Below are 27,056 nucleotides of genomic sequence, written 5' to 3'. Positions count from 1 at the left end.
AATGACAAACGAAGGAATTGAGGGGAGGGAAGGAAAGTCATGAGGAATTCCTATCTTTGCTTCTGCATATTCCACATTCAAGTAGAAATGAATTAATGCCTTTCTAGTAGAAATTCGATGCCCTACTTCTCCGCAATCCGAACGATCTGTTTTATCATAACTCGATTGAGACATTTAACTAAAAATTGCCTGTAACTCGTCCGAGCTTTTCATAAATCTTGAATTATCGAAACACTAAATTTTAACTAATTTTAGCTAATTTATATTCCCTTCTATTAATAATTTCGTTCCATTGCTGTTCTTTTCCTCACTTAATTTTTATTTTCATCAACAAAACATTCGCCCCACTCTATTTTTCTCTTCCTTCGAGTTTTTCATTTTTAAAGTTTTTTAAAGCTTCGCGCTTCTTCAGAAGCTATCCCTCTCGTTTCTTTGTTTTCTTCTTCGATTTAACGTACTCCGCATTTCCACCCGCAATATCTGTTTGTCGGTAATTGCATCTGTCATTCGAAGCGAGGTCAGTAGAAACGCTGCCGGGTTTTTTTCGCTCGTTCGCACGGCCCTTTCCCGCAACAGCATCCCTCCTTTCTTTCATCTCTGTCCCTGGTTTGAAAGGACCCTCGCGGAGCTGCACTTAAGCCAAAGCACATTAGCATATTTGCTCGGTCTTCGATTTTCCTAGCTGACCCTCTGTTTCAAATTAACAAAGTTAACTCGTACGACCGAAATTAGTTTATCCATAAACCTTCTTTTGAAGAATCTGTAATTGATCAATTTTCGGGCTTTTGGGACGACTAAGAAACCCGTGGACATATCTCATACTTTATTTTTATTTTTATTTGTTTATTTTTTTATGCAAGATTGTTAAATATTATATTCTCCCATCCTAATTACCGAACAAGATTTTTCCACAGGCTTTTCTATTATATTATTAGGTGAAGTAAAAAGTTCTGAGCGCTTTTTCGCTTTATTTCGACGATGAAATTAACATAGTCAAGATTATTCGATTTAGATTAAATATGCGCCGTTTTGTTCGATTACTTTTGTCCATTTTGAAGGCAATTTCATAATTCCGCGGTTGAAGAAGTCCTCGTCCCTATTGGTAAAAAACTTGACCAGCTCATTTTCACAAGCCTCTCTTGAGGCCAGTTTTGTACCATCAAGAAAATTTTGCAAAAACTTAAAAAGGTGATAATCGCTTGGTGCCAGGTCTGGACTGTACGGCGGATGCGATAGAACCTCCCAGCCAAGCTCTCGGAGCTTCTGACGCGTCGTTAAAGATGTGTGCGGCCTGGCGTTGTCTTGATGGAACACAACACCTTTCCTATTGGCCAATTCTGGCCGCTTCTGGTCGATCGCCTGCTTCAGTCTGGTCAGTTGTTGACAATAGAGGTCCGAATTAAGTGTTTGCCCCGATGGGAGCAGCTCATAATGGATGATTCCCTTCCAATCCCACCAAACACACAATAAAACCTTCTTGGCCGTTAATCCACGCTTGGCGATCGTTTGGGCCGGCCCACCGCGATTGGACCACGATCTTTTTCGGCTGTTGTTCTCGTATGTGACCCATTTTTCATCGCCAGTCACCATCCGCTTCAAAAATGGGTCGATTTCGTTACGTCTCAACAAAGAATCGCAGGCATCAATTCGGTCCAAAAGGTTCTTTTGCGTCAATTCATGTGGCACCCATACGTCGAGCTTCTTCTTGAGACCAGCCTTATGCAAATGGTTCCAAACGGTTTTCTGGCTAATCTTCAGTTCCTGGGCAATGGAATAAGTGCTCACATGCCGGTCCGACTCGACGATTTCCATGATTTTATCCACATTTTCGACGATTGGCCTACCAGAGCGTGCCTCATCTTCGACGTCCATATTACCAGAACGGAATCGTTGGAACCACCGCTTTGCTGTTGCATTCGATACTGTACTGGGTCCATAAACAGCACAAATTTTTTTGGCCGCCTGCTCCGCCTTTTCACCTTGGTCGTAGTGGTACTGAAGAATGTATCGAATTTTCTCTTTTTTTATCTCCATTTTCGAACGCTGTAACACACAACTGGCTTCACCGAACACAAAACTGACAAAGAACCTTTTTGATGCGTAATATCACCTTGAAATCGGTGTATACTATGACTCGATGCGATGTGCACATCGTGAGATATGGCTCACTAAAGACATCTAGCGAAAAACGCTCAGAACTTTTTACTTAACCTAATATATTATATACTAATTCTAAAGGTTTCTATATTTGGTCAACTTCAAGCTGTAATCGAAGCTTTTGCATTGTACGAGATGGAAAATATCGGTTCCAAACAAATCGAAACTCCTGGATCATGTGGCAACTAATTAGATACTACACGTGTTCCTGTGATACGAACGAAGGAATCACGCATGCACGATACAAAGCTCATCAAACGTTTGTAGTAACGTGAAACACCATTGATCTATCGGCTAACCTCATTACATTCTGTTTAAACACACTCCATACAAGTTAATCATACAAATGAAAAGAGAAACAGCAAAAATAAAATGGTATGTCACATTGTTCATCCTTACATTTCTAATTCAAAATCCAAACTTTGTCTCTATAATCGAACGATAGTTCCGATCAAAGTCAACTATTGTGTAATTGTATGCATTCTCGCTCTCTGACAGTACGATAAAATGATAACAAATTCGGAATGAACGATTATTATAAAGGATACAATTACTGCTACTCAATTTATTCCTAATTTTCTAATCAAAATACGTCTTGTCGAAAGTAAGAAAGTGGCTTGCGGATATTTATTTTTAAACGCCATGTATACGTGCTACTTTTTTAATCATTCACGTTCAACAATATCCTAGAATCAATCTTGCATCAGCAACAATGGAGTCCTGGGATTCGCGAAACTCGGCCCGTGCTTCGACAGGATCAAACCACTTTTGGGTCCCAGCTTGGAAAACAGGATTCGCGCGATGCTCGAGGAGTTTGTTTGCGAGTCGAACTCGGACTGTGCAAAACGATTTCCACGAGTGAAGAAATTCCTGAACATGGTCGCCGCATGGACCGATCGTTTGGACGTCTCTGCCAAGGACACGGATATCAGGCAGGAAATGATTAAGCACACGATCGAATTTCTGCTGAAGGATGGCCTAGTGACACAATTCGCAGATCCGGCCATTCTCAACAGAGGGTCGAATAAATTAGACGCCGATTCCTTGGCCGCCGAGCAGAATGCCTTGAAGACCATGAACGTCTGGAGGTTTATCAACGAGAAGGACTACTGGCTGTGCCAAGATTGCGCGTGAGTGTGTATTTTCACGATATATCGTACCGCGATAGAAGGAAATATTATAATCGTCTTCTCTCGCAAATGCAATTATTTTCTTTTAAATGTAATCATTTTGCAAAGTGTAAGAAAATAACGGGGAATTTAGAAGGACCGATTTAGAAAATGATTATCTCACCATCGTCGAGATTTCCTGCGTTCGTTCTGTTATCGGATGTGAAAGATATATACAGTGTTAGAAAGTATTCGAACACTTGTAGGAACTTTTCGCGTGTATATTATACAAAACATTTAAAAATCTCATTAGCATTGTAACGAGTTTTTTTTTATGTTTATTAAGCCCAAGATACAAGTTTTTTAAATACCTTTTGGTGTTCACAATAAACGGTGAATTTTTGTAGTGATGTTTTTGGCAAAAGTACCGATACGCGACGGTACGACGTAGCCATGCTGTGATATGTGTCGGCGCTTTACATTTTTCGTGTTTAATTATTAGGTTTAAGCCGCTGGGGGAGCGCAGCTTCTGTGTGATTTTGTCTTTGTTTTTTCTGTCCTGAAAACTTGGTTGCAAAACAGGACGCTTCGGTAGCTTGCTTTTTGGGTGCTGTGTGACTTGGGGGGGGGGGATGAGAGGGATGGGGCGGGGGGAGGTGTCAAACAGGTTTATTTACAAGTGTTTACTATATTTACAAATATTTACAATATTTACAATTTTACACCTGTGTTATGCGGTGTCAGAGTTGTGTTCTGTTGGTTTGATGTTTTCTCTTATTCTGCTATGGGTTCTGTATCCACCAGTATTTTTTTGTGTTTTTTCTGTGTTTGTCTTTGGTGTCTTTCCGGGGGAGGGCCATGTTGTATCTCCATCTGGGGTCTGCAGTCTGTCCATTCATGTTTTCTTCATAAAGTATGGTACATTGTAACGAGTCTATCGACTATTGTGATTATATTGGCGAAGTTTCAAATGAATTTAAAAATGTATATAATAAAAATGTGTATAAAATGTACGTATTTAGATAGATTGAATGATTATGATTTAAGGCAAGGACTTGTAGCAACTTTTCGTGTGTATATTATACAAAACATTTAAAAATCTCATTAGCATTCTAACGAGACTATCGACTACTGTGATTATATTGGTGAAATTTCAAATGAATTTAAAAATGTATATAATAAAAATGTGTATAAAATGTACGTATTTAGATAGATCGAATGATTATGATTTAAGGCGAGTCACTATTAAGACTAATTTATCCAAATACTATTTTACAGAACAGCCACTTGCGTACATCCAGAAACAAGTCGACAAATTTACCAATGCAGAAAACAGAGATCCGGCAGCGATTTAGACGTCGAAGTCGGTTCAATTTCGCAAGAATCGTCAACCGTTTACAGTAGCTGTAGAACAAACTCTATCTGCAGTTCAGTTTGCAATCGAACAATCGACAGCACGAAATCTCAAGTAAAAATCAATTGTCGAAATTTCGAGGTGATTTTGGAACCAAATGGGAATATAGTAAACTCGCGCAAAAATATTTCAAACACGTTCGATAATACCAGCTGTTGTTCAAGAAGGGAGAATTTAAAAAAGTTTGGTCTGAAGGTAAAGTTTGACTGTGATACGAAATTCGTACAGACTGAAACTAGTGGGAAAAATTTAAACTTTATCTTCAAAGCAAGCGCAAGCACACTGAACCCTCTGAAAGAAGCTTCTGATACAAAATGTGATAGAAAATTCGCACAGACACAAACTAGTCAAAAAAATATAAACTTTATTTTCACAGCGAATCCAAGCACATCGAACCATCCAAAAGAAGCTTCCGATACAAAAAGCGATGCAAAATTCGCACACGCGCAAACTAGTGAAAGAAATATAAACTTTATTTTCGAAGCAAGCCCAGGCACATTGAACGCTCCGAAAGGAACTTCTGACATTTCCAACTTTCCTAAGCCCTCGCCACGAAGAAAATATTTAAAAAGCTCAGACGCAAAAGCGAAATGCGACTGCGATCGAACTAAATCTTCCAAAAAGCCCAAATTAAAGATTTATATTCATAGAACAACGAGCACTAGCCGTTCTAAGGTTCGAAGTCCACTAAACGTGTCCAATCTTTCGTTGCCTTGTAAATCGAGTCAGTTGATCGTTCGATTGTTCGAAGCTGACCCATCGTTATCAGATTCCTGTCTAATTTTAATGAGGAAACGATTCGAGAAAGACATAAACAACGCTTGCTCTTGCATGAACGACATTCTGAAGAAGTTGGACGATTCAACGATCAAACAGTTACATTTGAATTGCGAGATTCGACCTGGTCGCGTAGACCTGAATCTTTCATGCAAGAATGGCGAAAGCTCGAAGATTAGATGGTTCCTTGCTCGAGTTCCGACTTGTAGCAACGTTCACAAACGCGTTTCGTACACTGGGAGCGTTGAAAGCCGCGAGAATCCGAGGGATCGACGCGGAGAGCCTCGACGTTCGATGGAACTTCCGGTTAATGCTGGTTGCTGCGAAGATGTGGCGAAACGTAGCGGAGAATTCGAAGAACGACGCGTTGCTTTTTATTCTGTTTGCTCGAATCACAGTCTGATGGAAGCGAAACAAAGCTCTACGTTGGGGAATGAAATCGAAAAGGAGGAGAAAGAGAAGCAGCTTGATCTTGCGTGGGCAGGAGAGGGAGAAAAGCAGATGGAGTTCGTGCTTTCTTCGGGTTTAATAAATTCACAAGACAAGGATACCGTGACTTCCGCCGAAACTGGTATCGAACGACCTGGAAAATATAATAATGAAATTACTGACAGAAAGCTTTACCAGTCGACGTCGTTAAACAGAGAAAAAGAAGGGAAGGAACAATGTAGAACTGAAGAAGTGGTGGATGTAAATAAAGAAATCGAAATATGCGATGATGGATTTGTAGAAGATTCTATACAAGATTCTGAGAATCATCTGATACAATTATACGATATTAAGTGTGACTGTTCTCTGGATAGCTTCGAGGAAGGTGTCTTTAGGAAAGGTTATTCGACGACCAGAGGCTGCAACCCTGAGGAATGTTTCTGCGATGCGTTCTGCACGAGCGATAGAATCGTCGATCATAGTTCATCAGAAACAAAAGACTTAGATAATAAAAACACAGAGGTAGAGGGCTTCTGTCATTTAAACGAAGACGCTTTGAAACTGCAAGTATCTACTTCGCAGACGAGAAAGAATAATTCCAAGCTAGAAGATCGTATTTCAAAGGATACTTCCTGTTTAGGAATAGAAAGAGAAGTCGCAAGGAAGGAAGAACGTGTTTTCGAATCGAAACAAAATATTTTTCAAATGGAAAATGCATCTAAAGAAGAAATCAGCAGTTTAGGTTTCAAGGAAAAGGAAAAAGTTATTTTGAAAGTAGAAGATAAATATAGCGCCGATTCTATTTGCGCGTCAAATTCCAGCTTTATGGAACTTAGCTGTGATACGAAGTGTTCCTGCTGCGGCGAAGATCTTCCAAATCCTTCGTCTGTCGAAAAAATTAACGTTGAAGCAAACAAACGTTCTACTTGTGCTAATAAAACACTTGCTAATTTAAACGATCATGAGACATTAAATCTCATTGTAACAGAAAACGCAACAACTTCGGAAGCTGTAAGAGAATCTTCTAATCTTCACTATCTTGAATTTAAAATGGCTCCGAATGTTCATATTGAATCAAATACAACTTCGATTCACGATCAATCTTCCACAGTGACCGATAACAATTCGACAGATTTCTCACAAAAATGTCTTGGTAATTGCGAAAAAAATTCAATCGAGAGTCCTTGCGACCAAGAAGCTACGTTTATTGATAATCCTGCAAACTTCTCGACATATTCCAAAGTTAAGGATTCGCCGATCACTGAATCCTTGTTCGTATTCTGTAATTCGAACATGAAACAGTTTTCTTCCATATCGAACTCCTCGACGGACGAAGAATGTTCGCCGAATGAAAATCATCGTGCAAGAAGCCAAGAAATTGGAAAATCCAGATCGCCATGTCGAAGAGCTATTCCAACAAAATGTCACCGGAAGTCGATATACTCCATCACGTGTAAACCTTCCTATTCCATGAGAAATGTCCCTCGAGTCAATTGCGCGAAACATAGTTCGAAAGAGAAAACAAACGAGAAAGACGTTCCGATCGTCCCTCGATATAAAAATCGTCTATGGCGAGGACCGATGGCTCCTGGAAGTCTGTGCAGCTCTTTTCCAGCCATCGACCGGATCAAATATCTGATTCGTAAGAAACTCCGAAAATTGCTGCTGGAAGAACGTGACAAGGGGACCAGCACGTCGAAAACGTTTCTGAGGAACGATAGATACCTTGTCAGCATTTCGAGCGGAAAATTGAACGGCGGTCGAATAATTCGCGAGTCTTGTTCCTCGACTCGTTGTCCTTTTACTACCAGAAATCGATACGAAGCTAGAGGAGAAGCGGAGAAAACGTTCACCGAAGGAAGTTGCTTGGGCAAAGATAAAAACATTTTTGGGGACATTATTAAAGCAAGATGCCAGAGAATGATACAAGGTAACGACATACTTAAGAGGATCAGGATGGCTAACGTTTCAAGGTCTCAGAAATACGATTCGAAGTTAACCGATACGCAAGATTTCATCGGCGAACGAGGAGAAACAATTAGAAGAAACAAATGGAAGGGTAGAAACGGGGAAAGATTTCTTGTTAATTCTTCTTGGAATAACAAAGAGCAGAAGAATCGTTCGAGTATCATGTCCTTGAATTCGACGAGAATGTTTCTTTTGAAAGACGATGGCGATCATTTTTTGAGCCAGAAGCTTGTTCGTCAAAAACATCGTGACTTAAAGCAGCAAGGCAGAATCAAAAATCTGTCTACCGATATAAAATCGATGAGAAACTATGCCAGAAGAAGTTACTATGAGCCTGGTTTCTCCGGAAGCTCGTACGAGCGTAAAGAAAATCGGAAAGGAATGGATGCAGAGGATAAGACATGCTACGACAAATTGAGATCCTTCGAGGAACGATTATCGAAGCTCGAAAGGAGACGCGACGAAGAAAACAATTTTGTCAATTTTCTCAGTGACTATGAAAAACGCGTCAATGAGCTGGATGCTGATTTCAGGCTGAAATTGCTGCAATACGTGACGTTGTGCAGGAGTGTGAAGAACTCGTTAATGAAGAGGTTACGACCGGATGACGTTTACGAGGTCAATTCGAGCTCCGTGTAGCAAAGGGGGATCGATTTAAAGTAGTTGATTGATTAATGACGCGATCGTGGTCGATAAAATAACGTGTTAAGCATCGGGTCGAGGGTAGGATGACTTTATACCGCGTTCTGTATTAGATTTTTTTCTCGTTGATACCTTGTCGTGTTTAGTTGGAGAAAAATGGATTTTAGATACATTGGTGTAATATATTGTTTTTTTGGAAATATAAAAGACAGATGGTATTGTATCGAATTTTCTTTCGATTTTTGTTAGGCTGTAAATGTGTCTGATTGAATATTTAGATATTCTATTTAGATTGTAAAGAGTAGCGTATATCTTTGCACTTTTGTTACAGAATTTTAAATTTGTACGATATTTTAGTACGACATAATACATTTCAATGATTTAAACAATCTTACTTTATATTTAATAATTGTTTGAATCATATTACTTATAATATATTTTTGCCACACAAAGACAATTAACGTTTACCTTATCTCAGTCGCAAAACTTGCAAACAATTATTTTTACACGATACTGATTGTGATAGTAATTTTTAATAACATTATGCAAGTTTTACAATCATCATACACAATATCTCTTATATCACTCTCTAAATCTATCTTTAGGAATTCGGTTTTATTTAATCTGTAGAACGTGACAAAATTAGTTTAAAAATAAAATTCACCGCACAATATGCGTCTAAATGAAAATTCAGTACAAACACGATTCTCACGGCGAAAAAACAATTGCAATCACCATAGAAAGGTAACGATAAAATGCAAAGAATCGTTCGAGGGAGAGTACTCGTTGCTGGAACCTTATCACTTACCACGATGAAAATGACAGTGAAATCCGAGTTATTTAAGGCGTGCCGGCCCCGAAGAGGAGATAAAGTATTGTAGACCAACCATTGAGAGCAGCAGCATCCCTCTAGCCAGATCGATATTTCCTGGCAACCACCGGAGAGGGTGCCCACCCCAGTTACACTGTGTTTGTAACAATGCAAGTCGATTCCTAACAGCTAGTGAAAGATTTAAGCAGTCGATATCATTGATTTTTTTTTTCTTATCCATTTTAGTCGAGGACCTTGACGATCTAATCTGATACAACGAATTGATATATAATTTATTACGTAACAAATTTGTAGCAATTCACTGTCGATGTTTTTAGCAAGTGTTAGTTATTAAAAATGTTTACAGTCTCAGCAAGATTCAATTGTCATTCATAGAATTACATTCAAATTCTTGTGTTTTGTAAATAAAAAATTAAATGGTTCAAATTTATTTCGTTTAATCGAATGTGGATATTTTGTTCGAACGTTGCACTTGAATGTGCAGCTGAACATTTTAAATTATACAATTTTAACTCGATAAATTTTGTTTTCAAAAAGGAAGTTCGGCTTTAACAAACGATATATGTAATTACGATTGTATGAACAAAATTGCATTTACGATTCACGCGAATTGTTGGTCGAAATAAAAATTGGTCGAAGCTAAAGATATAGTTAGTCTAGTAGTATTAATGGAGTAACGCTGTACTGCAGTAGAGACGGACAGTCTCCGGCGGACAAAATGTAGAACGAGAAACAGTGTATAGTGAAATCAGATAGTTTTATGCCGCCCATACTTTACGAGCAATCTAAATGCTCGAACATTACTCGTCCAGAAACGTTGAAAACTTTTAATAGGATTTGCGTCTCAAGTAATCTTTACTGTTATCCTATAATAATGTACATATGTATGTTTTACGATGATATACTTAAATTAACAGGACGAACTTAAAAATTTCTATATCTATATATATGTGTGAATATAAATAAATTTTACATATGGAAAATAAAAAGGTTTAAAGTTTTATAAAAATGATGATTTTATTTAGAGAATTATTTACGAGTAATGTAACATTTCATCAATTTTTACAATTAGAATTTTGTATTTGTAAATTATATTTGTGTTCTGTTAACTTTTACCTATTAAAAGTTAATTAACGAACCTAATGAGCTCACTAGAAAATTGGATATCAAAACAACAATAAATCACCACTTCTTTTAAGATTATAATTTAAAAACACTGTAAAGAATACAAGTAGAAGACACAGATATAACACAATTCGCACATGTATCGTATCTTTGTTATCGCTACAGACATACAATTGCTTTATTATTAATATAGGTATTCATCAATCATAGTGTCGGAAAAATACCTATATATATTGACCCCAAAAATTCTGTCATAAATGCCAGCGTAGGGAGCCAAAAACGTCATTCTGCTACTCTCGTTTCTTTTACATTCTTAACTACTCATACGTATAGCATTTGCTCCTATGTAAGCTTCTTTTATGATAGAACGAATAAAAAGTAATTCGTGTAAATCTACCCTCTAACGAAATTAGCCACATTTTATAAATAATCAGATTCTTTTTAAGCATAAATCAAACATAAGTAAAGAAGTACCTATCTCTTGATAATTAACTCATGATGTACTTTTTCTCATTTTCTACAATTGTCCATTATCTTTCTACCGAGTTCTTTCCTCTTTTATAAGACTTCTGCCGTGACTAGTTCCATCGTTTCGAAGTTAGCGTTCGGAAAAATCATATTATTATAAATCGTACTCTTTATATACTATACCATACTACACGCTATTTATACAACTAAATGGAATTATAATGATATTACTGTAAATGGTATTCACGTTTCTATAAGAACTTATATACATGCGACTATAGAATAATTATTATTCAAATCCAAGTCCATTCTGTAACTGCAACGAGAAGAATCGTAGCTAACCTTTTGCCAGAATCGATCAACATTGCAATAAATATCGAATTTATTCCGAAGAAACTGTTATTTATTGCGAGTCCGAAGAGTTCGAATTAAACTTAAAATCTCATCAATAAACAAAATTAAGCATCAATTCTTGCCAAAATCGCTTCCTTCGATGTCAACGCTTCTATATTAACCATACGGCGATAAGTTATAGCAATTCATTTTTGCAATATTCTCGGATCACCCCTTAATGCCACCCTCGCGTATTTATCGTAGCTACGCGTCAGGGTGGCGAATTACAAGCTGTTGCATAAGTAAGCCCGGGGGATCTCGGCTTGTCAACGAAGATACGCGGCACATTAACGTTAATACCGTTACGATTTCTGTTGCTGCGTAACGTTTTGTTATTGCAAAACTGCTGGTCGAGGTACAAAGCCCCGCCTGGGGTCGATCTAAAGGGGTTTGCTTGCGAACTCGATTGGCCAGTGATATCGATGCGTTGCCGCGCGTCATCCAATGGCGTCGCGACGCCGGGTTGCGCGGACGCCATGACCAGAAGCTGACTTTGCGGTACCCCGGCGCTGCCGTGGACGCCGTCAGGCGACGTCGACGACGTTCTCCGTCGCGTACCCCGCGCGCTACCGCTACCCACTCCGCTCGTAACCATATCTGGACTTAATTATTGGTGAGTGGTGGTTTATTCGTTATTTCTTTCTATGAAAAATTTACATTTTTCTTTGTGTAATCCTTGCTTTTCCTCTAAACAATCGTGTGACGCGAATAATGGTCGATCAGTTTTCGCATTCGTATCATTGCGATGGAGCGACTCGAAGATTCGGTGGTCTCCTCTCCATGACGATGGTTTCGTGAAATGGTGGAGAAAGATGAAATTCAGTCGAGAAAGCGACGTTGTGACGTATCTCGGTGCGAAAAGTGAGGTGTTTCTGTCAGGAAATTGGTAAGACTAGAATTCTGTCTGATAGAGCTTTCAAGCTTCTCCGTGTCACCCGACAAAGTGATAACAACGTTTTTGATTTTTTTGGCTTACGGTGGATTTCATTGGCATTGGATTAAAATCTATGATTCATACATGTGTTTCCAAGTGATTTCCTACGGTGGAATTTGCTCGTGCGAGTGAAAGTGTACAAGGGACGATTCGGAATGAATCGTGACTCTGCACGGATACAGCCGGGAGATTTGTGCAAGGACGGATCGTGGAAATGTCAGGGATTCGAAAAAATATCACTGACTTTTTCGTATTGATCTGCCGGGGATGTGCATCGAGCTCTGGCTTCATTTCATTCAACATTTTTCCTCCTTTTCCTCTGGATCTTCTAAATCCTAGTGAAGCTACTTTTTCATTTTGCAAAGACGCTCGATGTAATAAAGTTTTTATTATTTTTACCAGAAGTTTCTAATAAACGTTCTGCACAGTTAACAATCTATCATTAAGAATTCAAATTTTATCTTTATCAAAAATTGGTTTTAATTATTGGCTGAAATTCTGTCGAAAATATAGATAAAAGGCGAAATTTATATAGAGATTTCTTTCATCTTTTAAAATATTCAATACTATATCTTTCGTTTTGTATATTCCACTTGTTTTACTTCATTATTTTAGTAACGACATCTCTTTAACACAGGTAGACAAATGCTAACTGTAGTTACAACCATTCTAATTTCTTTAATACTAAAGACACGTAAATCTAGAATAATCGGGATCATTTTCACAAACGAATAGCTAATTAACGAATAATCGATATTCGAACCAGTTCCGTACGACTGGCTCCTACAACAAGAAACGTTTTTCAAAAAGTATTTTGCCACTTTCTGTTAAGAATTCGTGGAAGAACCACATAAGAATATGCAACGAGTCCATTAAGTGAAATCGGCCGTTTCCATCTTCATCGTTCCACCCCAGCTCGTTAACACACGTGCTGTCCATTTTCTGCCTTTTGTCTGTCACGTGCCGTTTTAATATCCGACATCCATTGTCCCTCGATACGTTTCTTTGTGATCGACTCGATAGTGTGCCAACAATTTTTTCCTGTGCCCATCCATGAAGGTGGAAGTCGTCTCTCTGATAGCAGTCGTGTCTCGATCGATCCGTTCTCTATAAAATTCCACAAAGGAGAATCATTTCCAAGCAACATTGCGTGATAATCTCGATATAAGGATATCGAAATCTATTTGTACTATTTTCAGTTACTAATTATATTCTTCCATGTCTCGAGTAACTTGGCGTTAATCATTTAGATGTTAAGAATAATTCATTTTATTTTTGAAAGATTTTATAGTAATGAGAGATTTTTTAACTTGACTAAGGACAATTATTGGTCTCTATTTCTGAATTCTTATATTTTACGAATCTTCTAATTTCATTTTCTATCGAACTTTCGGTTTATGGTACAATTTGTGATATTTAAAAAATAGTAAAATGTCCCCTCACTTGTTCGTATAATAATAACTGATAGATTGTCAATTTGTTTCACTTTTTTGTAACCATACTGTCATTATGAAATAAAAAAAATTTATATTAGATACAGAATCATTTTTATCTAAATTCTCTTATTTTCTCCATTGTTTGATATTTGGATGTATTAGTTTCTTTCTGTGTTTGTTCATTTTATTGCGTTGTTATGTCTTAACGAGATTTCCATCGTTGTAAGATTTTCAAGAAAAACATTTTAATTTTGGTACATGTAGCTTTATTTTATCAGAACTCTTGATATATCGCACGATATTTGGACGAAGAACTATAAGGAAAAATAGGAGTTAGGAAGAGCGCGTTTCTACTCGCATTTTTCTACCCTCTGAAGATGTTCCCCGGAGAGTTCGGGGATTAGGGTTGGAGAGACTGCCACTCCAAACAAACACCCCTACTACAGAGCTCCCCTTGCGTTTCGATATTGAGAACGAACGTTTCCACACAGACGTAGCTCGTACTTGGAAGAGAAAATGCGAAGGTTTTAAAGATTTAAGCGTTCGACTGCTGAAATTGTTTGAACACCGATTAGTTGTTCGTACAAAATAGGAGATTGTAGCGGCATTCGTGCAATTTGCTCAATAAAATTAAAGAGAATATGTTCTTCTTCAATAGTTGTGATTTATTTTATTATATATCCAATAAATAGGAAATTGACGAATGAACGTTACACAAATGACGAAATATAAAATTACGGACAATTCTATTCTATTATTATCCTATTATTCTTTGGTAATGTTTAGTTATATGTTTAGAAATAGTATTCATTAATTAGGGAATTAAATGGAATTTTTATATCTGTTGCAAAAATACTACAATATATTTTTAATATCTGTTTCTATTGTTACTTTTAACTTATCTTCCATATTTGTCCTTCATACATCCGACCTAAATTGTATTATTATTCTTTTAACGTTTCTATTCGTATAAAATAAACAAGTAAACAATTAACGAATCTTATCAACTATTTGTATTTTATTATTTCTTTCAAAATGTTTTATTACGTTGAGAAGATTTTTCCCTCCTAATCCTACGATCAAATATCACAAAAATTATTGAACTTGACGAATAATATAATAAAGGTCCTATCATTTATCAATATACCTACGGAGGATAATAAAATATTAATTTTTATTATTCATTTGCATTTAATTACATATATAATTTAAACAATTTTATTACATGCAAAAAAGAATCATTTGTTAGAAGAACGTTCATTCAGTGATGTCTTTGATAATGATGGAATTTATGTTGGTGATTTATGATGGTTGATGTGCTTCAGGGGCTGCCAATTGCCAACGCGACCATTTGCAGCCTGAGAGCAACCCCAATAATTGGAAAATGTCCGGATTTGCGGCGGCGGGCCTCGTGGCCTTCGACTCCATCAAGTCCAAAGCATCGCGGAAACTTGCTGGGTAATGTCACGCATGCTCGTATACGACGTGTAAGAGACGAAAAATCGTTTAAAGGCTATATTTAGCCAGCGTACATCTATATCTGACCATGCGCGTAATTAAACGCACATGTTCTACGCGAATTTCTAATTGCTCCCTGTTATGTAATCTGCCTTTTTTTTTTTAGACTAATCTTGCGAACGAGTTTTCAATGTTTTAGTAATCTCAAGAAACGTAGGTTGCCAAAGCTGCATATAAAACACATCGAAGAATTGGAAATAGATTTTCACATTCTGGACCTTAGCTCTTCTCGTTTATAAATTGAAATGTTAATTAGTATGCGAAATGAAAAATGTATACTTGTCATAGGCGATAAAAAGCTGTACGTAAAACGTGTCACTTGTGACTTTAGATTAAGAAGAAGTAATGCCGGCTACGAGGAATTCGAGATGCCCCGCGAGGGTAGCAAAGACAATAAGGGGTTCGAGGATGAGAGAGGATACAGTAGACAAGCTTCGTTCGAATCACTCCCGGAACCTGAACGACCCCCATTGCGCCATATCGATACTTATTGCAAACCAGAATGTCCCTGCCTATCGAAAAGATACACGATTGCCACTTTGGCCTGTATAGGTGAATCTTTAAACATGCTCGTATTTCTCCATTTTATTCTATCGTATCCCTTAATCCTTTAATGGTGCGCTAAAGTGATATAGAGTATAGGATAAATGATTTAGAAAATAATTATCTTCTTATTTTCAAAGTTTCTTGTAAGATTTCCGATAATAAATATAAACTATATATTTTCAATACCTTATAGGAAATATGTATCAATTAACTTATAGTAATACATATATTATTTGATGATTTATCCAATTCTTTCTTTCACTGTTAAAGGGTTAACATTTACTGTATTGTCTTCGAAAAAATGATATTATACGCTTAATAAAACTGATCGATATTCCCTTCAGGATTTATAATCTCATTCGGCATGAGGTGTAACATGGGAATGGCGAAGATGGCCATGAAGAATGCCACCGAAGATAACGCCAACCACACTCTCAGGTTCAACTGGACAATTGGCACAGAGAGCGCCCTGGACTCGTCCTTCTTCTGGGGTTACCTTGTGACTCAAGTACCAGGAGGATTCCTCGCCTCCCTGTACCCTGCGAACAAGATATTTGGGGCTGCAATTGCCGTATCTTCGTTTTTAAATCTGTTGGTACCTGGCGCACTGAGCATCCATCCAATCGTCGATATGATTGTACAGGTCATAAAAGGATTGGTGGAGGTAAGATATTATTCTCATCGAAATAATAATAAGATATAATTGGATCGCGTCTAACACTGTCAGTGGCTTTCGATCGTGAAAGTATTAAGATTATAATTGAATTATTTCTTTGAGCGATTTTCACGACGGATACTCCTTTCTCTGGCCAGGGTGTTACGTATCCAGCGTGTCACGGTATCTGGAAATATTGGGCACCACCGTTGGAAAGATCGCGTTTAGCGACATTGGCATTTTGCGGTTCTTACGCTGCTATGGTAATAGGAATGCCACTCTCGGGCCTTTTAACTTCGACCTTTGGCTGGGCAGCGTCCTTTTATTTCTATGGTGCGTTAGGATTATGTTTTTTGAGTAGAAAGATGTTGAGGTATTTATGCCTTTATCAGTCAAACTCTGTCAGTATATTCCATGTGTATAATCAATCAAAGAATGTTAGGCGAGAATAGATCCTTTATGGTGTAAAAAAAAGCTGAATTTAAAGCTGTATTTAAAAAGTTGTAATAAAAATATGAAATACGAAGGAACAGTAATAGACGCGTGATTCCTATAATTAATAATCTGATTATACAGGTATTTGCGGATTGATTTGGTACTGTTTCTGGTTGTGGCTGGCATTCGAGAAGCCATCGAAACACCCTTGTATTTCGGCACGCGAGTTGCGTTACATCGAAGATTCGCTTGGCCAAGGACAATCGCAGTTACCTATGGCGATGCCAACATTCGCGACGACACCATGGCGAAAATTTCTGACGTCCATGCCAGTTCACGCGATTATCGTAGCTAATTTCTGCAGATCCTGGAACTTCTATCTTCTAGTGCTCTTTCAAGCTCGTTTTATGCACGAGGCTTTCGACATGCCTCTAGTTGAAGTGAGTTTCCCTCTTTCAAACTGTTAGATTTTAAGATGTCGAAGCTTAGCCGACTCTCACACGTTTATTTGCTATAGAATTTAGAGATCCGTCAAGTGTGAATGTCAAGAACAAGAATAAATAAATTTTATTCCTTATAAATTATAGTAAATGAATTTTTACATTATTAAATAAACTGACAGTAAGAGAGTCGAATGGTTATCTACATAGAACGTAGAAACTCGTCACATGTAGATATATCAAGAACGAAAATAAATAAATCATATTCGCTATGAATTTACACTAAATGAATTTCATTTGTTACAGACTGGTGTAATTGGCTCGCTCCCACATCTGTTGATGACGATGATCGTGCCTTGCGGAGGTCTGTTGGCTGATTACATTCGCAAACGTGGAATATTGTCAACAACAAACGTCAGGAAGCTGTTTAACTGTGGCGGTTTTGGTATGGAGGCTTTATTCTTCTTGGTGGTATCTCACGCAACCATGAAAAGAAATGGGACAGCGGCAATCTTCGCGCTAGCGTGTGGTGTCGCGTGCAGTGGTTTTGCCATTTCTGGTTTCAACGTAAACCATTTGGACATCGCTCCCAGATATGCCAGTATCTTGATGGGAATGTCGAATGGAATTGGAACGATAGCGGGTCTGTTAGTACCCTTCTTTGTAGACAACATCACAGAGAAGAAGGTATTGATTGTGCAAATTTTAAATGTCTCTTATCAATCCTTGTATCGTATCAAACGAATTGTTTTATTTTTAATATCAGCATATAAAAATATTTACGAAATGATTATTGATCATTTATGTGTTATTTCTTTATTGTCCTTGCTTTTTCTAACATCTTATTTCTTCTTCCAGTTTCTTATTTTCTCTAAAATAAAAGAAATTTCATAAATATGATTATTTATAAATGAATTAATATCATCGTTATTTTCGTACGCTTTACAGGACACTCAAAGTTGGAGAAACGTGTTTATCATAGCAGCGTGCGTGCACATATTCGGTGTAATATTTTATGGACTTTTTTGTTCCGGAGAGCTACAACCTTGGGCTGATCCTAATTTGGACGAGCAAAAGACGTTCGCTATGGATGAATTTGGACAAGCGAAACCACCTCTTCCTCCACCACCGAAGACTATGCAATCCGAATTCATAGTACGTATTATTTTAGTGTATTTATCCATTTTAGTATTAGCCCCTTGGCCTATAACCACGAGTCAGACTCGTGATAAAGAATTTGTGCCATAAACGGAACCCACGAGTCTGACTCGTGGTAATTTACAAATTGCTGGTGATTCATTATCTACTTTGAAATGATAAATTGTTTTTGTTAACCGATCAATTGATCATGACTACGCCCTAGACGTCTTAAAAGTACTATTTGTCCTCAAACGTTGTTTATTATTTCACAATTCCTTTTGTAAATTACATCCTAAATATACATATCAATATTATATTTTGCGCCAGTTCGGGCACACGGCCGAACAGATGAATGGCACTTCATGAACTTCTTGCGATCGGCAGATAGCATGTAGGCCAAGGAGTTAGATAAATATCATATGAATATACATATATTTGAAAGCTAAATAGTCAATTGTTCTTCTCTCCATGTATCAATTGTTTCATGTTATATATATTAAAAATTGTCCATTTTTCTATTACAATTTCATATATACACTTTTATTTTATTTTCTCGTATATAGATTCCATATAAAATAATTTCATATCCATGGGGTAAATTTCTAATCCTCTTTCTTTATAGCACTATCTCTGTATGTATATGAAGTAATATTTTTTCATTTCACAGAGACAACCATCCATGGGTGATGGTGCAGCCGACGACTGGAATAATTACGATCAACCACCAGCTGCGGATAACATATACGCTCAACAAGAAAAACCACCGGTGATAAGCTACGGATCAACGGAAACCAATAGCAACAATCCCTTCCATTCTACAAATCCCTTCGCCAGTGATGTAAACGCATCTCTGGTACAACCACCAGCGACGACCGATTACGCATACGACGTAACACAGCAGAATCAACAGTGGAATTAAATTCATCGATTCCCGAACAAATTGGACGGACGTAAGGATATCTGTTTAAGCTGACTGGTCATTTAATCGATTATGTTTGTTTCATAACTGCGTCTAGTACTTCAATGAGTCCATTTGCTTACTGTTGCCTATCATTGCGACGATGTGAATTTTGATAAAACATTTTCCATAGTAATTTCTCTTTGAATATTTTTCGGAGATTTCTTCTTTTAACAAGAGAATTACTTTCTTCTAGGATTAGATGGGAAGTATTTACATTGTTTCAGCAAAAGCTGGTTACTCATTTTTTTCTAAAAATTGAGCACACACACATTTAATCCTTTTGCTGTAAAAAGGGTATATAAGCAGAATTTTTAAAACACATTAAATGCAATTACGGGTGATTTATCTTTTTTTTATTTAACGAATAAAAGCAGGAGCTTTAAGATACTTATGGAAAGATATAAAGTAAGCAACTATTAAGAAATTGAAGTACTAGAGGTTTACTGAAAGAGCATCAAAATAATTTCTTAACAACTTATGACGTTGAAACATCAATCGATACAGAATTGCTGGCTTTGTATTCTCAATTGAAGTACAAGGAAATGTTCTCTTTTTGCAATACCTAAGAGTGCAGGGTATGGTGCTGTAAGTTGATGCACACGAATCGACCAAACAAAACCTTTGAACGTAAAAAGAGGCTTGAGATATCCACAAAAGAGTATCAAGAAGCGTCGAAAACGACTTAGAAAGTGGATATCGAAATATCGTAAGATCTTTTAAGAAAACATTCAATCGAAAACAGAATTATAAGAAATCAAGAAAGAAACTTTCTACATTAATTATTTATCAGTATAACTTGCGCATTTCGAAGTGAAACCAAGCTGACTATTTTATAAATCTGACATTGGTCTGCTGGTTATGTAAATCGTCCATTTGGTAACCTTTAATGTAATCGCAAACGAAGAAGTGGACATGAGTGGCCTAATTGAGAAGCAACTCGAAGGTCGTAATAATCTTTTAAGAAAACATTTCAACTATTGCTACTTCTTTAGACTCTTACTATGGAACTAAAAAATTTATACGAGCATACCTATATGCAGACAATAAGCAACTGCCAAACCTTCGTAGACAATAATTTGATAATCAAAGACAATAATACTAAGAAGGTTTGGCGAAGTGACGGTGGAAAAATCAGTTCAGCACGATCGCTGAAACTTTTAGGTATTTTCTATGTTACTCTTCAGTTTGGCACTGGTAGCAGATAATTCAACGATGAGAAAGTTTAGAAACATAGCAATAAAAAAAAACCAATATTGAAAGTATTATGCTGATTGTCGAGAGTGAAAAACGAAGAATGGTATGCACGTCGCAGTTATGGCGCGTATTTTTGAAATAGTACAACCCGGTCCTCGATGATAAGCGAACGTACGGTAACTAGAACGAATTAATTATCGAAACGTCAATATTTTAACAGTGGGCTGGCGGGTTCTGTTAATTAATGCATTACTCGAGAACGCTGCTTCGTATAAGCGTTGGAACACGAGAAAGGCATTAATACGTTTATTCGGGTACAAGACGTATCATAGACGAGATTACGTTACTTAAGCCTTTCGAGTTTAAATGTAATACACAAAAACACGGATCCTAACGGAAACGTATCTGAAACGTATGAAAGTATTCGTAAGAAAGTGATAAGATGAAAGTATTAGTACGTTAAGGCATTAAAGTACCGTAGGGCTCTATTTGTTGGGACCTGATCTCTTCGAGTGAATTCTCATCTTGTGCACCGACAAGAGGATCTTCCATAGAATTGATAGCCTCTTCAAACACGTATCTTCCTTCATTTTTTTTTTACCGTTCCTCTTATTTGAAATTCAAATCATATTAATAATTTATCGTGATACTACAAGATACTATAACTCTAATAATAAAAACTCTATTTCAAGCTCTATTAATGTGAAACACGTCATATATGAAACGTAGTAGTATGTTCGAGTTGAAATATGTAATTAGCGTTTATACGGTGATTTTTCTGAGCGTAGAACAGCACATTTTTAAATAGGCCACGGATTTTTATGTGTCTACGTAAAACTTAAGGATGCAACAATTGACAGGATACAGTATATAGAAATATAAAGATATAAAAATACGAAATATTCAAAGTAGAATACTCGTTATAATTTTTCAGAAACAAAACTTCTACTTACCTTCTGTTTCGTTAGTCGTGTCCGTAAAAGTATAAATCTGTATAAAAATCCGCAGTCCACTTATTAAACAGAAATGCTGAATCACTGAACGCTTAATATGAAACAAAGAAACAGAGGAGAGTCTATTTCTAACAACGAACAATTAACATAAAAGTCCATATACAGTTAAAGCTGGATCAATAGAATTCCGATACGATTACGATAATAGATATCAAGGATATCGTAGCTTTCAACGAAGGTAACCAGCAAATATCCCATTAATGTTTAGATGATTTTACAGTGCGTGATGTACAGCGCAAAGATAATATCGTGTTTGAAGAAGCTAAGCAATTTAGCTATCACAATTTAGAAATTCGTGAATATGTCAATATCGATATGTTATTCGAAGCTTCTCACGATACGTCGTAATGTTTCTTGAAAAATGGTGTATAGACGGTATCGAGATCCTGGAGTTATTCAGAACAACGGTGCTACGGTTCGGATACATCGAGTTCTACTGTACGTATTTGATGAAAGTATATCCATGAAAGTTCGAACGTCAGTTCGAGAATTAGGAACAAGTCGCGTTATTATACATTTGTCCTAGGTGTTTATACTTCATAATTGTTATACATACATAGTATTCACACATGGGCATTCACACACATACACACATATACGTACAAAAGAGTATATATATATATATATTTCGTTACTATATTCGAACGTTGTTGGTGATTTTTCATCGCCGATATCAGAGAACAGAATATATACACGTTGAGGATGATATAACATCCAATTTATTGCATTATTTCATGGTCGAGTCGTAACGATATAGATGTATACGTATACATATTCGTACGTTGAGAAATAATACGTGATACATGTACGGATATCGATCGATCGTTTGTCAAATTTTAATTCAGCAGGCAAAAAATTAAGAAATAGTAATTGCCCTGTCGAAAGTAGGAAAAAGTATTCAGGATCGATATCACACGTGTAAATAAAATAAAAGTTTACGAAGGAAACAGTCTGTATATTGAAATCAAATTGTGTCGTAACTGACTGAAATTATAATAATATGCTATGGTATCCACATATCTGTTAGCGAAAGCTCGTGGCATATAACCTTGAATTGGTTGATTTTAATATCGTATATCAATGTAAATTAATATTTTCTTTCATCGTGCAGTAAAGTTTTGCAAGAAATAAATTTTTCGGAATTTTACAAAAAATACATGTATCAAGAACGATCGATCGATCCGCTATACACGTCAAACGTCGAATCACAAAATTACATGAAAGTACTACTATATACATACTTATATTATTCGAACAGCCCTCCTTTTCGTTGCCCGAGGATTCACGAGATTAGTCAATTTGCGCGATATCTATTTCTAAAAGAAATTATAGATACATAATATGAGATATATACGGATATTTACGAGTATATACATATATATGTAGCCGATATATATAATTCAACGCGCTAAATGATGATTAAGGTTAGATATACATTTTCTCGGTCATGTCGTGGTGTAATTAATATTATACACATACCCATATACGTATGGAGCCCATGTTGCAGCATATGATACTAATTGTAAGCTAATCATACTAATCCTTTCGTATCAAAGTTTTTGTATGGTAATCGCAAATTTTTTCCTTTGTCAGACTGCATCAACATCTTGATACAGATATTTAATTACAAAAAGTGGAGTAGTCATAACGATAGTTTTTACTATAAGCTTTAGACGAATCGAGTTGACTTGGAAATTCTCATTTACTTTTTCACACTTTTAATAATTACTTACTTCTTAGTGTGTCCATACATTTATAGTTATAATTTGCCAAATCTTTGGAAACAAGCACGCGAAGAGATTTTAATAGAAAAGCAATGACTCTATAATTAATATAAATTTCGATATTTATAAAGGATGTGTAAATAATATAACATAACATTAATTGTTAAACTTAATGAATATATTATTACACAGTATATCATACGTTATACATAATACATATAAAATTATATTATTGTATTATTATATATACGCATATATATGTATGTATGTACATATCGTTGGGGTCAACGTGTATGGCGATCGATATAATCGAGCGTAATCGCAATAGACGAAATGCTTGCTGAAACGAATCGCAGATGTTGAAAGAAAAACGTGTTTTGAAAATCGCTAGAGATCTAAAGGCGAGCTGTGGAAAAATTTATTTTTTAGACGTTTCGCGGTGTCGACAATAATATCTTGTAATCTCATGCACTTGTTATGAAAACGCAACAAACTTAATAGTGTTTCTATGCAATTTGTTATATAAACGTTTTTTAAGGATTCCGGTTAACTCTTCGTTTATCTTTATGTAAGACAATAATTAAAAGAAATGGTAAAGATATGCTAAGACAATAAAAATGATTTTTCTACGAAATTTTAAAAGTAAAGACCAATAATTATATTAAATAACAATGAAGGTATTTACCAATAATTTTTTAAATGATTTATCAAGCCATATTTTATTAGAATCTTTAAAGCAATTATACTATAATAAAATAAATTTAGTAACATTTTTTGCCTGTTAAATAAAATTATATTGACAATAATTATATTATATAACAATGCAAGTATTCGCCTATAATTTACGAAATAATTTATTCGGCTATATTCTATTAGAATCGTTAAAAGAATTACATTACGATAAAATAAATTTAGTAAATTCGTAATAAAATTTCCTGTCTGCTAAATAAAATTACATCGACAATAATTATATTATACAGCAATGAAAGTATATTTGTCTATAATTTTCCAAATAATTTAGTAAATCGTATTTAATTACAATCGTTCAAAAAAATACCACGAAGATAGAATGAATTTAGCAATATTTCCTGTCCTCTAAACAAAATTACATCAACAATACTTACTGATATATTTTATTAAATCATCAATTACTTACAGATTTTGACGCTACGCAAAACGAAGGGTTAACGATCGTTGCATAAACTTCTTTCATCGATTCGCGTTTTACCATACAGATATACATGCTTTCGATTGATTTACCCAATGGTAGATGAACATCTTTCGAAACGCTAACTTAGGAAAATTTCTTGTACGGGGCGGCTCTTTAGGGCTGTCATTGAAGCTTCCTCAAGCGAATTCGTATGTACGTTATGTTAGAACCGATGCGCTGCTGTAATAGTTTCTGCTGGGCGTAATGTTAGCGACAGTAACGACAGATAATAGCAGAGTCACGATTTACTTGTTCGGGAATAATCAGTATAATTGCAAAAATGATGCAGATAATAATGGGAAACGTATTTTTGAGTTGACGTTTCCGCGGTATCGTCTTCGGTCCGTGGTTTTTCCATTCGGTGAAAAGCCGGAAATTGAAACAACACGCGTTCCAACGAATTGCTGTTGCACGCGATGTTCGTGATTCGCCAATATGTTTGTCACTGGAACGTTGCGCCGAGCGGAACGATCCGTTGTTACGTTAACAGAAGAAAGTCGCGCGTCCGGTTAGCATGGAAAAGGATGAAAGTATCGTTTTCCGCTTAACATTTTCGCAGCAAACAAGCTTGTTAGTTTGGTTTATGAATAATATCTGCTTATATGCATAGATATATGGTAGGGTGGAGTCAAAGTTATCTCTTCTCTAAGAAATCAAAACGGCCAAATGACTATTTTTTGAACCAATATTTAACTATTAAGAGCACTTGGAACAGAGATTGTAAATAAAACGACAGCACGTATATATATTGAGAAATGATGTAATTTATTTTATAAAATGACATGGAACTTTATATAAAAATCGGAGAATGTTGAAATAGCGGGCTATTGAAATGTCGAAATGGCGAATAGCGAATGGATTACGCTATTGTGATAATACATGTGCGATGGAGACCATGCGGAAAACAGAAGTAATAGAGGATATGAAAGACCAAGATAGTCGCAACTGAAATAACGAGACTGTTAAAATATAGAGAAATTGGAACAATGAAATTTAATATACGTGGTTTATTGAAACTACGAATTACGGAAATATGAAGATTCCGGAAACAATGTAATCACAAAAATAAAGAAACAATTAAAGGAAATAATTATTAAAAGATATCCAAACCGAGCTGAAAGAAAGATACGAACAAAAATTTTGTTCGAATAATTATATATTATATAAACGTATATAATCATTGTGACTCTGCTCTGCCAGCAATCGTCTAGTCATATACATATAATCATCGTTTTATTTGAAAAAATCGTGGCTCGCATAATTCAGTGCTGCATCAGATATTGTATACGCTATTGTATCGAAGTAGTAACAGGCCTAACTTTTATCCATGTTATTCCATTGTCAGAATCAAAAGGTGGGGTTGAACTCGAAATATACATTAACTATAATCACTACGACGATACGTAGGATAAGTTCTAATGCTGTTCGAACAATAATACTGATATATTTATATGAATATATAGCTCCGATAATAATTTTACGACAATAAAGAGAAAAGAAAAATACGGGGTGGGCCGATCGTAGCGTACTAATGCATCGAATATGAAAGGAACCAATCGTCTCTGGATCAAATTACATTGTTAAAAGTCGAATCCCATCGGATAGAATTGCTGCACTATTTATGAAATACTATGACGGTAAAACCTTTGAATATCGCGCACGCTTTTCTCGGTGCACCCTGTATCGTTTTAAATAACAATTAGCTTTACATGTATGTATAATCGAGAGTACCGTCTATGCGATATTAAACGAATAAGAAAAAATCGAACGTTTCACTTATCCGTGAAAACGATTATATTACGATTGACAGACAAATATGCTAAAGGTTTTCAATCAGCGAATATTCATAAATATCAGACAGACGAATGATGCATTGTCAGAGTTATATAGCTACTACGATACATTATGCAAGGATATTTGTTATCAGTGATAGATATAACGCTGTTAAGTTCAATATACATAAGTTTTTATAACATTCTTATATGGACTTTGAACACTGCTGCTGAATAACGCTAACGCATTTTTGAGTTTCTGCTGTTTGACAGGATGATTTATGAAGAGACATAAAACAGTAAGCTGCACAGTCATTATTATTTAAAATACAGATCTTTCTGATGAAAGAAAAATGTAAGAGGCGGGTAGCCATATCTTAATAACAGCGAATGTATTAAATGATTTCGCAATGAAAGATCTTTTCATCAACATTGATGTAATTGTTAATTTTTGCACTATATTTATAGCTTCTTCAAGTGATTTTTAATACATTCGTAAATGCTTTTCGTCATCAGTATGTTGTAAGTTAGTATAACTGACTGTTTTATTATTCACGTTACTTATACCGTTATATTTTGCAACAATTTTAACAAATACTTAAATGTTTTCTTAACCCTTTACATTAGATCGGTTTGTAGCAATGTTGATGACGCGTAAATCGTTATTTGGTTGTCTTTTCATCGATAAAATACGGAGAAGGGAAACTATATAAATAATATCGTAGATGTTAGTAATTTTCTTCTTTCGAAATAAAACTTTTGAT

General features: G+C 36.0%; 2 protein-coding genes across 4 annotated transcripts; both read left to right on the top strand.

Moving 5' to 3' along the window:
* Positions 1 to 2,230: 2,230 nt before the first annotated feature.
* LOC117211480 lies at positions 2,231 to 9,115 on the top strand. The gene is made up of 3 exons (XM_033455409.1): positions 2,231 to 2,532; positions 2,848 to 3,287; positions 4,545 to 9,115. The coding sequence occupies exons 1-3, from the start codon at positions 2,530 to 2,532 to the stop codon at positions 8,491 to 8,493; spliced, it is 4,392 nt and encodes a 1,463-aa protein (XP_033311300.1). The 5' UTR covers positions 2,231 to 2,529; the 3' UTR covers positions 8,494 to 9,115.
* A 2,694-nt stretch (positions 9,116 to 11,809) lies between these two features.
* On the top strand, positions 11,810 to 20,626 carry LOC117211470 (vesicular glutamate transporter 1). Of its 3 annotated transcripts, none has more exons than XM_033455394.1 (9): positions 11,810 to 11,927; positions 15,010 to 15,142; positions 15,534 to 15,754; positions 16,093 to 16,412; positions 16,562 to 16,736; positions 16,980 to 17,278; positions 17,585 to 17,965; positions 18,227 to 18,433; positions 19,086 to 19,337. In XM_033455394.1, exons 2-9 carry the CDS (start codon positions 15,069 to 15,071, stop codon positions 19,335 to 19,337), a joined length of 1,929 nt encoding a protein of 642 aa, XP_033311285.1. In that variant the 5' UTR covers positions 11,810 to 11,927; positions 15,010 to 15,068. The 3 variants fall into 3 exon arrangements, with proteins under 3 accessions (XP_033311285.1, XP_033311287.1, XP_033311288.1); XM_033455396.1 differs by lacking the exon at positions 11,810 to 11,927 and adding an exon at positions 12,085 to 12,200; XM_033455397.1 differs by lacking the exon at positions 11,810 to 11,927 and having other exon boundaries at positions 15,069 to 15,142; positions 19,086 to 20,626.
* The last annotated feature ends 6,430 nt before the right edge of the window (positions 20,627 to 27,056 follow it).

The sequence above is a fragment of the Bombus bifarius genome, unplaced genomic scaffold (assembly GCF_011952205.1).
Source record: "Bombus bifarius isolate JDL3187 unplaced genomic scaffold, Bbif_JDL3187 scf7180000008234, whole genome shotgun sequence".
NCBI classification, from domain to species: domain Eukaryota; kingdom Metazoa; phylum Arthropoda; class Insecta; order Hymenoptera; family Apidae; genus Bombus; species Bombus bifarius.
The sequence above is the reverse complement of the archived record's forward strand: the minus strand, read 5'-3'. Positions and strand labels throughout refer to the sequence as shown.

Bases quoted from the DNA above. Each gene is read 5' to 3' on its own strand.
- LOC117211470 (XM_033455397.1), top strand. From the start codon at position 15,069: ATGTCCGGATTTGCGGCGGCGGGCCTCGTGGCCTTCGACTCCATCAAG. The intron at 15,143-15,533 runs GTAATGTCACGC...TTGTGACTTTAG, and splicing joins GCATCGCGGAAACTTGCTGG to ATTAAGAAGAAGTAATGCCG. The intron at 17,966-18,226 runs GTATTGATTGTG...TACGCTTTACAG, and splicing joins ACAACATCACAGAGAAGAAG to GACACTCAAAGTTGGAGAAA.
- LOC117211480 (XM_033455409.1), top strand. The intron at 3,288-4,544 runs GTGAGTGTGTAT...ACTATTTTACAG, and splicing joins TGGCTGTGCCAAGATTGCGC to AACAGCCACTTGCGTACATC.